General features: G+C 36.9%; 2 protein-coding genes across 2 annotated transcripts in view; one reads left to right on the top strand and one right to left on the bottom strand.

Moving 5' to 3' along the window:
* Atg17 (autophagy-related 17) overlaps positions 1–16,186 on the top strand; it is a 179,809-nt gene that overhangs the window by 39,859 nt on the left and 123,764 nt on the right. The window lies entirely within an intron of this gene.
* Positions 627–16,186, bottom strand: part of LOC117985551 (long-chain fatty acid transport protein 4-like) — a 28,038-nt gene continuing 12,478 nt past the window's right edge. Inside the window, exons 2-14 of the mRNA XM_069504537.1 lie at positions 11,325–11,474; positions 9,997–10,238; positions 8,153–8,303; positions 5,441–5,678; positions 4,873–5,122; positions 4,588–4,789; positions 3,915–4,025; positions 3,599–3,680; positions 2,894–3,024; positions 2,492–2,642; positions 1,702–1,859; positions 1,337–1,490; positions 627–1,228 (exon numbers count right to left, since the gene is read on the bottom strand). Coding sequence (XP_069360638.1) covers positions 1,071–1,228; positions 1,337–1,490; positions 1,702–1,859; positions 2,492–2,642; positions 2,894–3,024; positions 3,599–3,680; positions 3,915–4,025; positions 4,588–4,789; positions 4,873–5,122; positions 5,441–5,678; positions 8,153–8,303; positions 9,997–10,238; positions 11,325–11,384 — 2,088 coding nt within the window. The 5' untranslated portion in view covers positions 11,385–11,474 and the 3' untranslated portion in view covers positions 627–1,070. The remainder of the gene's footprint in view (positions 1,229–1,336; positions 1,491–1,701; positions 1,860–2,491; positions 2,643–2,893; positions 3,025–3,598; positions 3,681–3,914; positions 4,026–4,587; positions 4,790–4,872; positions 5,123–5,440; positions 5,679–8,152; positions 8,304–9,996; positions 10,239–11,324; positions 11,475–16,186) is intronic.

The following is a 16,186-nucleotide window of genomic DNA, read 5'->3' on the forward strand; positions in this document are numbered from 1 at the left end:
CTAAAATCTGCATGTTTTGAAAAAAACCGGCCAAGTGCGAATCAGACTCACGCACTGAGGCTTCCAGGGTTGGGTAATAGGCGTCCGGTACTTAATTTTAATGATGTTTTCAGTTTAGGAGCCTTGCTAGGGTTAAACTTGAACCTTTTACACTATTTTTGGATGGCGGAAATGTGCTTTGAATTAATTACGATAATAATAAATTTTAATAAAAATTGCGTGTAAAGTACCGCAAATATGTCGATTTGGTGTAGTAAAACATAAGGATAAATGTAAAAAGTGCGAAACAGACCGTTGCTGACGGCCATTTTGTGGACGTCCGTCAATTCATCAGAGTGGTCACGTGAATATTCTTTTGTGTTAAGTGCTCTTTGTTTTATTTACTACTATTGCACTACAGATTTAGTTAGCCTGGGGATGGCGGAGTCTGTAAGACCCCACCATATAATTATATAGGTAATTTATATTTAATAAAACTGCCACCCCCTTCCATCTTAGACTGCATCATCACTTACCTACCACCAAGTGAGATTGCAGTCAAGTGCTAACTTGTAACAGAAAAAGGTAGGTATTTAGGAAAGACAGAAGGTGGTACACTTACCTACCCAAAAATAAAAAGAAGAAAGCTGTTCAGTTGTTCATTTATTTTATTTAAATTTTTTCTATCAATTTTTATGTTCAACCTGTCTACTACATTTTTGTACCTACCTACCTACACCCTAAAAAACGTACAAATATTAAGAAATAATAATTTATTTAACTAGGTACCTACCTATCCTATAAGTATACACAAAAATATTTTATTTTCTCACTTAGGTAATAATAAAATCTTAAGGCAAACTGATACTTATCACGTCTTATCAAGTTATCAGTTATCACATCAGTCAAATCCATTTTTCTAAAAAAACATTTGAATATTGTAAATGACTACACATAAAGCCACAAAATTCTACAATATATGTACTTATAAATCATATTTTTTCCACAATTATTAAGTAAATACTTAGGCACCATAGACTTCTAGGCACCATAGACTTCTAGGCACTTATTTATAAAAATGTTAGTAAAAATCACAGTCTTATTTTTCCTGAAACAATTTTTTCGTATTCCTCGAGACCTAAGCTAACGTATTTATTTAGTTTCGGGTCAAAATAGTAAAGTTTGTCTTTCACCCTGTTGGGATCGTAGCCTTCTTTCTGTAAGTCGACTTTTCTTAATTTGAAGGTAGCTGAAAGCAAAAGAATAAGTATAATAACGTTAAAACGTAAAATAAACGTTTTTAAAGTGAACCAATACGTGGTTCGTATAGTGTGTACTGTGTAGGAGCTTTACGCACCAGTCATGTCCATGCTCCTCATGACTCGTATAAAAACGGGACGAGCGTACTTGGGAAGGTCCTTCGCTATATCTTTTGCAAGCTTGTCTAAATCTAGGGTGCCATCCGCATCTACGATACCGCACATGCCTGCTCTTCCTTCTATATCCGGGACCTGTTGCAAGAAAATGTTGTGCATTACATTTGTGATCTGAAATTCTAAATTGTAGATACAACAGGGCACCATATTTAAATTACAGACTAGCCTTTGTCAGCAAGCGGTGAGGTGGAGAGGGTTCCATTAACAATACTATAGATACAGCCGCATCCATAAGGATTTTCCTCGTGCCACATGAAAAGTTATGATTTAACTGCTATAAACACACCTCGACACCATATACAACGGCGTCTCTTTGGTCTGCCACTCTGGAGATAGCGGCCTCCACTTCGGTGGTACTGACGTTCTCCCCGCGCCACCGAAACGTGTCTCCTGTACGATCCCGGAAGTACAAGTATCCCAGCTCATCAGACACGAGTATGTCTCCTGAGAACGGAAGAAAATACATTCGTAAGTGATTGATGGTGACATCTCATCTGATGACCTGGTGACGATGCAGTAAGAAGGTTTAGGTATACTTAGCAAGGAAGCGCGCTAAACTGGAAAGGATATGGCGGTTTATTAAACCCATGCCCTTAAATTATTGGTTTTCTATGCGGTATCCATCAAACCAGCAGCGTGCTAATGTTAAAATTGAGGAAATTATTTTACTGACACTTCGTTAAAAACCTGATGGTAAAGTGGGAATAATAAAATCATTCTTCTTGTGCCTCTCCACTATTGGAGGTTGGCCGTCATATAATTTCCTATCTTTCGCCAAACGAAAAAGTTGTGCCACGGCCCACGACTTTCTTCTTATACCAACGTTTCTCTTTCCCTCAATTTTTGACATCATGATGGTTTGAAAGAGACCGGTCATGTCTGAGAACAGGCCCCAGATAACTGACCATTCTGCGTTTCATGGTCTAAATTAGGTCTCTATAATAAAATCATTAAAGATCCGAAATCCCAATGAAATGATGCTAGAAGAGTTAACGTAGGATGATAGAGATATAATATGACAGGTAGCTGAAGAAATAAAGTTTACGCGCAAAAATAATAAAGATTTTAGTAACCACCTGATATAAAAGCAGAGTCTCCGTGGGCAAGCACATCTCTCACTATTTTCTTATCTGAAGCCTCCTTGTCGACGTACCCAAGGAAAGCACGCGCTGGATTATTTGGCTTTATTTTACCGATGAACACGCCAGGCTCGTTTGGTTTGGCTAACTGGAATCAAAAAATATTTCTGGATGAACAAACTGGAAAAGTATCTTCTACATGCGCCAGGTTTTCATAACGCAAGAGTAAGTGTACGCGACACGTTGACATGTCAATCGGGGTGGGGACGGCCCGCACATCCGCACAGCCCACGCTTTCCTTACTTACTAATTTTTAAGATTTCTAGAATACTGTTTTCTGGATGGGTAGCTAATTATAGTTGGTGAAGTAATTGTGGTGAATAAGTTTTAAGCTCTCACCTGACAAAGACCACGTTTATCTCTGATCGGTTCTCCGGTATCTTCATCAACTTTAATTATTGCTATAGGATACACTGCGGGAATGATCCTTGATATGAATCCTATCGCTCCTGCTTTGCTGTCGATATTCACTGAAAAAATAAAATGCATATTTAGATTAGCCGTATGCCCGATGAGATTTTCCATCACCCCCTTTTAACCCCCATTCTCAAGTTCCATAAATTCGCGTGGATGCGAAATTCCTTTTTTCGGTACAATTGTTTTACGTGGTAGAGATAGAGGTCACTCACTATGCTAAGTAAAATTTTGCTATCCTGGGGGATGAATTAAAAAAAATGAGAACAAGCTCATCTACTTAGTTACGCACCGGTTTAAGCTGTGATTTGTCTGTCAGTGTTAGAGTTTTGTTAAGTAGAAAATGCCCAGGATACATTATAGAGTGCAAATTGAAACGATAATGCAGGGTGAGGCTTGATCTAGTCTAGTACAGCACTCCACCAGAAGCGGTGGGCTGCTACCTTTCTCCTTTTACTTTCTTACCCCTAGTCCTTTTTAGGGTTCCGTACCTCAAAAGGAAAGAAGGAACCCTTATAGGATCACTTTGTTGTCTGTCTGTCGAAAAAGTACGAGTGTAGTACGGAACCCTCGCTGCACGAGTCTGACTCGCACTTGGACGGTTTTTTAGGAATCAAAATTCTTACTTACCTATATTTGCATTCCCTTCCGTGGCACCATAAAATTCAGAAACCCTCTTGATTCCGAAGCGCTTCACGAACTCATTCCAAATCTATAAAAATTTCCAAAATAAGTATTTAGGTAGGTACATTAAAAGACAAAACGACATTTCTAATTTAAAAAAAATTATAAGTAGGTACTTAAGTAAGTACCTATCTATTATTATCTTTGTACAATTTTCCTGGAGATCATTTCTCTGATGACTGTTTGATTGTTTGACTGTTTGATTTTTAGTCAACTTAAGTGCAGTTAAAATTATTCGTGTCTTAAATAATAACAAACTCACAGTTGGCCTCATGCCGTTTCCATACACGACGCGTACTTTGTGCTGCCTATCGGTGGGCGATGGTGGCGTGGCCAGCACGTATCTGCACATCTCACCAATGTAATGCGCTGCCTGCAATTAAATTTTGATTGTTATTACAGTAGGTACTTATTAGATAAGTAGTTCTTAAGCGTTGCTTACAGATCTAAAAGAATTCCCACAAAGGTTCCCAAGATTTTTAGACTTCTTAATGGCGTATCGTGTAAGGAATTCTAGATTTTATCATATTAATTTTGCTTTGTTAAACAATTCAGCTAAGTTATACTTCCCGGGAACCGATATTAAATGGACTGCTCTTCTTAGGTCTAAATTAGGTACCTACCTACTCTTACGCTGACGATGCTGACGTACAGTAGCCGGCAAGATAAATTGTACATAGACCTTAAGAATGAGATTTCGGCTTTGTAGAGCGTTGTCTCTCTCATTCATACCTATGTGACATTATGTCGGTCTCAAAGACAGAGACAACGCTCTACGAAACCGCTATCTCCTTCTAAAGGTCGATGTACAATATTTTCTGCCACGTACTGTAGGTACATCGGTTGGCAGGTATTTGTACTTCGATACTGTCAGCGTTTTCATCGACCGATTTGACTATAGAAAAAATTCAGGCCTTAGTAATAAACCAACGTACCGTCGCGTTATATTTTATGCAGTCAGGGAAGTACGCCGATGCTGAGAATTTCAGTTTTAAAGCCACAGTGCAGCCGAATATGAAAGCGTTTCCCATTGTGATGACTCCACCGGCGGAGTGGTACAAGGGCATTGGGCAGTAGATCACGTCCTTAGGATTAAGTCCACCAAGATATTGCACACCAGATGCCATGAACACCATCCTGAAAATAATAGGCCCAATCTTCATTATTTCAAATTGATTACCTATTAAACAGAATAATATAAGTACAGATGATACTCGTACCTCGATGGTGATATCACAGCTGCTTTTGGCAGTCCTGTAGTTCCTGAAGTGTAAATATAAAGAAGTCTACCAAGAAATCCCTCGCCTTCAGATAAACTCCACGGCGCTGGTGGTGTCGTCTCTAATGAGTGGGTCAAATCATCAGATTGTTCAGCTACTTTGACTTTGTCATTAGACACGTTAAGCGGACGTCGAGTGAATTTCAAAAGTTTTATGGAGTCACTCAATTCCTTTTTTATGTCCTGGATGGCTGAAACAAAAACTTTCTTAAGTATCAAAATTCTTCGAGTACAAAGTGTCAGTTTCACTTTCTCCAGCTTCCGTCTTGAGCCCTGATTCACCATAATGTGCGCAGAAAGTATGCAAGTAGGTAGGTACTCTGTAGCACCGGCTAATGAAAGCTTGCCTGCAAGTTGCTAATATAGTATATAGTATACATGTACAGCTACTTAGTTGATCTACTTTCTAGCCAAGTGAAGATATTATAATTAGATAAAATTATGTAGGTACATTTTTATATATTTGTATAGTCTATTGCTTCTATAAAACTACTTCCTCTAATACTAACCTGTTTCAAACTCACTGCCGTATATTACAAAGTCACAGTGAGCAATGTTGATGGAGTGGAGTAGCGTATTGCCGGTTTGGTTAGTGTTGATGAGTGGTGAAATGCCTCCTATCCGCGCTATGCCTAGCCAGATGGCCGGCATTTCGGGATAGTTGTTCGCCATCACCGCCACAGTATCGCCGCGCTTTACCCCGCGCGTCTTGAGAACGGCTGAAACCCGAAGACTGAATTCTTCTACCTAAAAAAATAAGCAAGTTTACTGAACTGTCTCGTTGAACGAATTTCTGCTCTTGGAAGCTTTTGTTATAGTTACCTACCTACTTAATTTTTTTTTATTCTGATGTACAAGTTAGACCGTTTGATCTCAACTGATGCTAAGAAGCAGTCTGATGGAAGCGGGCACACTCCTATACCACAGCCTTGCTCCACACTCCTTATACTCCACAGTTACACACGTTTTTAAATTTTTTGCCAGTATGTCTGTTTGAACGGGCTAATCTTCGGAACGGCTAAATCTATTTTGACGGGACTTTCACAGGCAAGTAGAGGACTAACCAAGGACTAAAAAGGCTACTTTTTAATGGACTGTCAAAAAAGGAGGAGTTTTGTTTTGAGTATTTTTTTTTGTTTAATCTATAGAGAAACTTTACGACATTGTCACATAAAAAACTTGGATTCCAACACCTTAATTCTGATGCTGTACGGGACCTGACCACAAAAATATATGGGATTTAGAAACTGTGGGTTATAAATTGATATTGGAGGTACCTATACCAAGTAAAGACTTTTTGAACTCGAGGACCCAACTCCTCAGCCCTGATGCTGTAAGAAATTGCATTCTTAGAGCGTGGTGATACCACGGGATTGTTAAAGAATCATGCATTTAAATGTTTTTACGAAATTTGGTACTGAGATATCTTGCATCTCGGGGACGGGCTACTATGGAAAGGTCACTTTTTGTCCTGGAAAAACAAAAGTTCCCACGGGATTTTTAAAAGCCTAAACAAGCGGGTGAAGGCTCGGGCATCAGCTAGTATATTATAATATAATATATAAATCACGTGATTAAGTAGTTAACTTAACTTTAACGTACTTAATTAGAAAGTTATAGGTATGCATCTTAGTTGCGACTTAAAACCATATTATGGCGCTTGTTTTCCTTATAAGTTTAAATAAATCCACCATGGACTTTCCATGAAAAATAGGTAATGTATCTATGTTAATATATTTGGAGCTAAGGATTCTGTTTTTTGTTTTAGAGATTTGTAATAATTGTGCGCGATGAATAATAATGATTAGGTACTTTTACAGGTAGGTATATGTATAGGCACCAATCGTTTGTCGCGTACCTATTACATTCCCCAAACTCGGAAGAAACCGCAACTAAACCGGTTAATTATCGTCACAAGTACGGTAGTAATCTTTAAAAAAATAGTCGATTTCATGTTCTGAATAAAAAAAGAAAAATCTTAAAAAATAAGTAAACAAAAATTATTGTACTTAAGCTAAAAATAGGTAGGCTGTACCTATGCAGTTGATATTTTATAAGAAGCTGCTGTGAATTATATTTTTTTCCTGTGTCATTTCAATTTTCAGTATCCAAGGAATATACTCATTCTGTTGGAGCCCCGAAATTCTAAGTGATAAACAGCAAACAGCAAGCGTGTGGACGGGTGTTTGCGTATGCTTGCCAACGCTTTGGAGCATTTCGATTGGTAGCAAGTCATCTGTAGTGTTTGCCGATGCTTGCTGTTTGCCACAAGCGTGAAATGCGTCCATATGAATTTACTACTCTAATAACAAAAATGCGCAGCGCAGACAAGGGTCAATCATCAGCCCAGGTTTTTTTGGTCAGATTCAGATTCAGATTTATTTATTTGCTTTTATGTACATTTACATTAATTGATGGTGGATGCTTAAAGCTAAATATTAGTAGGTACATGAGACCCTGTCAGGGAAGGTACGATAAATAAAATAAGACAATTATTAAGTACTTACCTCCTAACTACAAATTACCTACTAAATCCGAGGACGACAACGGGACAGTACCTATCTAGTCCGTTGTTTGTTTATGCCCTAAGTAATTCTTACATTGGTAGTTATCCACTTACTTAATGAAATAATCAAGCAAACATCTCTTGCATAACTCACACCATGTCATCATCATATAACCAGTAAGATTGACAAACCGTAGGTACCTACAAGGTTAAAACGTGAATGAGCAGTAACTTCATGCTATAATATTGTGATTACTGATTATGTAGTTATAACCGATAACGGATACTTAGTATATTTTGTATACCTAGGTTTTTCATTATTTTTATCTGGTCCGCATCAATCCGATTACCCAATCGTTTCGACTATAGTCGATATTGAAAACCGTGATCGCTAGTACGAGCAGGCAGCACTAGACGTACGAGGTACGGTACTCGTAGGTACGGTAGGTACCATACCTGTTATAACTTATACTTATTATTAAAAGTATCTTTACTTAGTTCTTATGACACTCTAGCCGAATTATGAGCTGGTCTCTCCTTCATTACGAAGCGCGAGCCGAGGAATGATAGGTATATAATATATAGATACCTACATAATATATATAATTATTGGCGTTGACTACTTCCGCCTGACTCCAAATATTGACACTTCCCTCTTGAGACCGAACGACCTAGAGATTGTGTACCATGTCTACTATAATTTAAATCAAGTTACCTGTTGAAACGTCCATGATTCATCTTCGAAAAGAAAGCATATTTTCTTCGGATGCTTCTTTACCACCTCGTGAAAGATATCCGGCATAGACCAATTCTTCTTTGTGAAATTGTTTGATAATCTTAGAATTTTTATGTAACAATACAGGGCTCTGAAACATAAAAAGATGGGGAAGTTCAAAATTTCTGTGTAATTGAGCAGAGTCTACTTCTATCAAAATACTTAAATTATTTATTGTTATCTATCGATGTATACCTGCCAACCTAGACGTAATTAACGCATATCATACGCCATAAGTACCTAGTCCATCTTTTTTTTAAATATTCATCACCATTATCATTATCAACCGATAGACGTTTACTGCTGGACATAGTTCTTTTGACGGACTTCCAAGCGCTACGGTCTTCGCGGTGCCACCTGAATCCAGAGGTTCTCTGCGTGATGTCGTCTGTCCACTATTTGTCTATGGAATATGTACCAATTAGTGATCATGTGCCGTATCATTAAAAATGTAGATCCGCAGATACGAATCCGGATCCGTATTATTGGCGTTAAGATCCACGGATACGGATATCCGGGATATCACTAGTACCAATCAAATAGCCCACCAGTGCGAAGCCGGAGCGGGTCATTGGTGGTAAATATAAATAATGTCCCATGTTACTTATAACCGGAGTAGTTAGTAGGTAGTAACACGTATACAAAAGATACCCGTGTTACTAGGTAGTATCTAGTAATACGGGAAGGGAACAAATAAGAAACGATAAAATTCTAACAATACAAACGTAATAAATAATATCATCTCTTGGATACAAAAAAACCGGTCAAGTGCGAGTTATACTCGCGCACCGAGGGTTCCGTACTACAGTCGTATTTTTCGACATTTTGCACGATAAATCAAAAACTATTATGCATAAAAATATATAATAATCTGTTTTAGAATGTATATGTAAAGCCCTTTCATATAATACCCCACTTGGTATCAGGGGGCATGGCAGTGTCCCCACCAAGACGTAGTTATCTTACTTCGAAAATTGTATTATACTAATTATTTGTTCATGAATACATTTTAATTTTTTCTAGTGATGTAACCACAAATTCACTGTTTTCGGGTGTTTCCCTTTACATGTGCTATAAGACCTACGTACCTGCCAAATTTCATAATTCTAGGTCAACGGCAAGTACCCTATAGGTTTCTTGATAGACATAGACAGACAGACAACAGTATAACGGTTCCTTTTTCCTTTTGAGGTACGGAATTCTAAAAACAAATAAGTATTCAAGTATTGAGTTTTTCTTAGCACACGTATTTTCCTTTATTTTTAGTCAAAGTCAATCAAAGTCTTTTATAGATTTATTTTAGATGGTATGCAGAGATTAAGTTTAAGCATGAGCACGTTTGCTCTCTCTGGAGAACTGTCCTTTGACACCTGCCTTTTTTATTAGCCATGTTGATCATGATTAATATTCCCCTTTCCCCTCCAACTAAGCGTAAATCTTGTGTTGCGAGTAGGTACGACAATAGTGCAAGGGGTGGGGTTTGAACAGCAGACCTTTCGGATTTCAGTCAGCTGAGTCAGCCCCGTAACCATTGAGCTATTGAGGCTATACAGGTTGTCACAAGAACGTTTGCAAAAATTTGCCCCGCCTACGACGCGGCATTGACTCCGAATGGCCTACTTACGCAACATTCGTTGTCCCCTAGCGTCAGTCAGATGTTATATTTGCAATATATCAGCCTGTCTTCGTTTTTGCCAACGTTCCTTGTTTTTTGCCTCTATTCTTATTATTAAAGATGTTGTGTATGTAGGTAAGTGTACCAATAAATGAGAGAAACAACTCACTTCATATCTCGTGGCGCAGTTTGAGCAGCAATCCATAACCAATTCCAAAAGTAGGCTAATACATATACGACCACTAGGATCGCGAGAACCACCAGGGCAGTCTGCCAGTTCCAAAATACCCAGGCAACAGCACACGCCGCGGCCAAAGCGGCAACCGCGAATACCATCACTGCGACCGTTAGCCAAGGTATGCTCGAACCACTTTCGCCTTTACCTCTTTCGACGTCTCTGATTTGGTCCACCTGTTGATATATAAATAGTTCACTATATCACGCTTCGAATTATGAATGTAAACTGTCAGTTGCCTATTCATGTTTGTTTCATTATCGGTCAAAACCATTTGAGATTAGATAAGGTAATAAAGTACTATACAATAGGTATGCCGACTGAGAGCTTTTATCGAAAATGCTGCCTCTTATTCTTTTGAAATCGGTACTTATAACAAAATAACCATTAGCTATCACATTTTTGTATGTAATATTATGAGTTTGGCTGATACATTATTTAAATTTTTATGATATAGCTAAAAATATTTAGGTATATTTATAATTTACAATTAACACCAATGTGTTAATTTTCTTGAGCTTAAGTATTAAGTATTTTTATTTGGTGAAATAAAATCCTACGAGACTACAAAAACGGTTGACTCTAATTACTTAGGAATTAGGTAGTAGGTACGTATGATAGACGTACAGTATTTTAGTTCTAGAAATGTTTTGTAAGTACGAGCGTATACTTTTAAACTTTAAACTTATACGGAAGGAGCTATGCTATAATATTTAAAATATTATAGGTAGTACATAATAATACCCACATGATAATATAAGAATCCACCGGTACCTATAGGTAGGTACTATTACTTAATGCTATACTTATGTAAATCAAAAGGTTTTAAGAAATAAAATTGTTATAGGTAAAGCCTAAATACGCCTTGTAGAAGGATTTTTCCAGGCCCTCCAAGGAAGGAGAAGCAAAACATAAAGTTAGTAGGGTACCTAGTACTTACCTAACCGCATTGACATACCCACTTACTCAATAATATTTTTAATTTATGTGCTAAGTATAAGTCCCGCAAATTCCTTACGCGCGTGGCCGCCATTTTAGTGACGTCAGCACTAGACTGAAGTTTCGAGCTAATGGTATATATTTATTTCGGTTGACGTCAAAATGACGTCATTTCGATGTTAATGAGACGGTTCCAGCGCAATAGCAATTTGCGGGACTTATACTCAAAGATATTTAAATTAATAAAAACCTTTTCACGAGGACGAATGTCGCGAATAGCTGATAAGGGTTAATCTAAAAAAAAACAAAGTCCAAAATCTTACCGGTTTGTGGTTGTTTACTTCTGCTTTATTCATATTATTGTTCGCCTCGACATTTGACATTGCTGTAAGTAATTAAAAATAGGTAGGTACCTATTCCTCTAACAATGTAAACTGTTTAATAGTCTCTTGAAACCTTCCATACTACGTTGTCTGTAACAATAAAAAATATTTTTAAGTACCTACTTAGTTATTAACATTTATACAGATTTAACAGGCAATAGAAATACATATTTTGTGAAAATTTCAGGTCTCTGCCAATAATAGTTTACGAGATACAGCCCGCTGACAGACAGACATACGGACAGACAGCGGAGTCTTAGTAATAGGGTCCCTTTGGTACCCTTCGGGTGACGGGTACGACAATTTAGCAATGTTTATCTAGGTAGGAACAGTAAGCTGAAGATTTTGGAAAGTTTTGCTTTGATTTGTGGAATCAACTCCCATCGGCGGTGTTCCCACTAAGTAGATTACAACATGGGGTTATTCAAGGGGTGGACCAACAAATTCCTGAAAGGCCGGCAAGGCATCCGCAGTTCCTCTGGTGCTTCAAACATCAGGTGACCCGCCTGAGCGTTTGCTCGCTATCTCAATTTTTTTAAACTGTGTTTTGTAGAGACTAGGGTCAACAACATGCATGCACGATGCACGTTGTAGTTACTTATACCTACTTACTAAGTATATAGATTATCTGGTTTAGTGGATCTATAGCAAATTAAACTTGTTGTTCCTCATGTATCATGGACTTCCGTAAAGTAATGCCTAACGCCTGCTTCTAAGTATTTAAAATTTATCTATCTTACCTACCAAATAAATCTGATTAGGATAATTTTATTTAAGTACACACATAAAATCTCCGTGTTTTAATTTAACTCGATTTGATTACTTTATTATACGTTCGGATTTTATAGTAGCTAAATCTCTCGAAATTTTAATTCATTTACATAGGTAGGTTAATAGATATGCTAGTTATAATTTTTTTTTGTATTAGGTACATATATCCACATTTTGTCATTTGACACTTGTTTGCCTCCCTTGCGTGTATCAAGCTAAGTAGCACAGTAGGGATCCCTTCTGTGATTGAAATAACGTTGAATGACGAATTAATGGCAGGTAGAGGATCATATAAATTTTACTGACGAGAAGATCATCGAGCTGGGAGAAGCTGTGAGCAAGTTGCATTGGCACATTATAGGATTGTCAGAAGTAAGAAGAGAGGGGGAGGACTCAATAATCCCAATAAGTAAATGAGTAATAGGAATAGCTATACATATAAGTACTACTACCACAATTTATCCGTCATCCGTCGTTTATTAGTCCGTCAAATATCTATATTAAGCAGATACAGTATCTTACATCAATAGTATATTGTGAACTGTAAACCCAATTATTACCATAATACATCTATACCTACCTACCTAACATCAAAATATGTTAGCATTGACCTCGATATGCAAACAGAATAATTATTTCAGCTCTCTCAATCTGAGTCGATAAAAAAATTTAAAGTACCTAATAAGTAGTTGTACAAAGTTCTAGCTCTCTAATCTCAATTAGAATAAGGAACTGTAACGTGGTGAGGCAGTCAATGGGTTCACTACCCCGACACGTTACATTTGCGCCCAACGTGGGGCCTCACCACGTTAGTACTTTAGTAGTTAGAATTAGAACTGTTAGCGAATTTAAGTAATTATTTTTAACAACCTCTAACCCCCTTTTTATTCTCGGAGTCGGGGTTCAATTCCGGACACGTAGTACCTTTGACTTTTCGGAGCTACGAAGTCTGTTATTTCAATTCAATTTTGATACAGCTCCCATATTATTAGAGTTCGTTGTCTTCCATTTATTAAATTACTAGCTGATGCCCGCGACTTCGTCCGCCTGGAATTAGGTTTTTAAAAATCTCGTGGGAACGCTTTCATTTTCCGAGATAAAAAGTAGTCTTTATCACTCTCCAGGTTTTTATCTATACCCATACAAAAAATCACGTCAATCCGTTGCACCGTTGCGACGCGATTGAAGGACAAACCAACAAACAAACACACTTTCGCATTTATAATAAGGGTACTGATAACCTCACCAAATAAATAGTAGGCATAAAAAGGGTTAATAATAACCTGAAAATTTCATTAAGAAAGAGGTCGGGCATTTTATTTTATATGCCAACCGGAAAAGTCTGGTAATTTTCATCGCTTTCCGGGTTGCAGTAAAGTTGTGTAAAGTGCTCTTTTATTGCCTTCATAACTAATGAATATTCATGAACATTAAAAGTCTACTTCGGACTTCAGTACTAAATAGCAGCAGAATAATGATTATAGGTATAGGTACCAACAAACTACCTATTACGCACAGCCGCAAAAGTGAGCCAAACGCATACTAGGCGCAAGAGTTGTAACAGTTGCGTTTTCAGTACTGAAAATGATTGTAAATAAAGTTGCAGCATCGAGTAAAAAACCGTAAAAATATGTGAGTAGAGATCACGAATGCGTTGACACTCGACATCTGCTGATAGATAGATAGAAATACTTCATTGCACACAAACTATTAGATAAACATAACAAAAAACAAAGAAACTGAAAAACTAAATAAAAAACAGGCGGCTGCTCAGACTCAGAGTAATCTCTACTAGGCAACCTTTGGTGCAAGGAGAAACTATGTAAGCAGGTGTGTTGGAGAGTACTTACACGCAATACACAGAAACTTATCTAATAGTATAATATATATAAATAAATGTTTAATTGAATTTTATTAATAAAATATAATAAATACCTAACTATTTCAGTAATACATACATTTCATGATGTCATTTCTTCATTGCGTCTGATGCGACCGTGTTTGTGTGACACACACCCAACCCTTTTAAACTTGACGACGCGGCCTGAATCGATTGGGATTTTTTTTTGTTTGAAAGGATTCTGTTGTTATTTTTTTTTCAAAGCTGTATAACTTACCTAGGTATAATTTCAGTCATTATCCTGTAGTTAAACAGCAATCAGTAGGTACTACTAATGTGAGTCAATAATTCTCAAAAATAAATAAAATATATAAGTAGGCAGGTAAGTACACTTTACTCGTGCAAAAGTTTTCCCTTTGATAATCATATTATGTATAGTACCTAAGTAGGTATACCTAGGTACTAATTCTTACGAAGAGCCTTCGTTCCAGCCTTCTCTAATTCTTAGTTCGAGCCAAACCACTAACTAACTAGTAAATTAGGTATCTTACCTTATATTTTTATTTATTAAAAACAACGCTCTTTGACCTATAACCTCTTTCCTTTGGCAGCAAAGCTTTTAGGACAACGGTCGGCCTTGGCGAGGTCAGCAATCAGCATACGAATATCGAAGTTTCGATCTCACGCAACTCGCAGCGATTGCGATATAGCTTTGTGAAAGGAAAGTTTGTGTTAACGACCTTTTAAAACAATTTCATACTGAATTGTAAATGTCCGCATCATACAGAGAGTGAAATCAAAGCTCTCGAATCGAATTTCTTCTGTCCACGAGACCTTTCACATTGAATGACTTGGTACGCGAAAAAAAAAACTAAAGCACAAAATAAGAAAGGTAAAAGCGCTTTACTCTTTTTATTTGGTGCTATAAATGTTTAATCGCTAAGTTAAAACAATTTTATTTTAAAGATTAAATAAATAGGGGCGACTTCAAAGCATCAGGAGATCCATTTGATGCGTATTTTTTACGCCTGATTTTTCCGGTTTTTAAGGTTCCGTACCCAAAGGGTGCCCACCATTGATGTTGTAAGGTACTAAGCCTAGGTATTACTAAGCCTCCGCTGTCCGTCCGTCTGTCTGTCAGCGGGCTGTATCTCATGAACATTACATGATAAATAATGTGGGTAGGTACTAGGTATATTGCTTAATAACATCAATATTTAACTGTTTGTCCAAGATGCCGTCATTTTCGGTACATATTATACATTGGCTGAGTGAACAGTAAATATTTGATTAAAGTATAAGTAGGGTTAAAAATATTATCCTATTTGCTATTAGGTACGTTTTATTTAAGTCTTAAAACTCGGTACACGCTTTTGTTTCCACTTAATAGTAATTCCAGACCTATTATGGTTATTAATTGTTATTAATGGTTAGCATACCTAATACCTAGGTAACTTCTTAATAATAATTATTATTATTATGGTGTAAATAGAGAAAGCAAATGTTAGAAAACTGCCAAATATAAAAATAGTAAACACCTAAGAAAACCACCACTTTTAAACCACCGGAGGGCTGGCAGTTACCTCGGTCAGCATATTAGTCTGGCCATTCAACGAGGTAACGCTGCCAGCGTTCTGGGCACCCTGCCTCGTTGCGGTGGTTTAGATGATATTTTCGATTTGTAATTTTTATGTTCTAGAAATTCTATGTAATTATCAAATAATCAACAAATAAACTATTAATAAACTTAAATCTAAAAAAAAAAACAACATTAAATTAAAACTAAAATAAATTAAATTAAATCTAAATGTTCTAGAATAAGTTTGGTATTTTTGTTTTTTGTATCTTCCTAAGAAATGGGTATAACTAAATTTCTCTAGGTATAGTTTTCTAGTCAATAGGTTCGTTTAAGTATGAAAGGCATAGGGTAGGTACATAGAAAGATATAAATTATCTTTTGTGATAAATATTTACCCAATCAATAAATACTTATTATGTACCTAGTACTTAGTACAATTATATATTCTTTGCTAGTACGTAATTAATGAAAAGTTTTTCGCTAAGCCTAGATAATTATTCTTGATTTTCTCGCCGAATCTCCAAGTTCGGAGGCTACTTGGAGGCTTTGGGGGCATTGCTTCATATTATATGACATTTAGATTTTATACATTAGACACACCTTAACCCATGT

This window comes from Maniola hyperantus, chromosome 1 (assembly GCF_902806685.2).
Source record: "Maniola hyperantus chromosome 1, iAphHyp1.2, whole genome shotgun sequence".
Classification (NCBI taxonomy): Eukaryota; Metazoa; Arthropoda; class Insecta; order Lepidoptera; family Nymphalidae; genus Maniola; species Maniola hyperantus.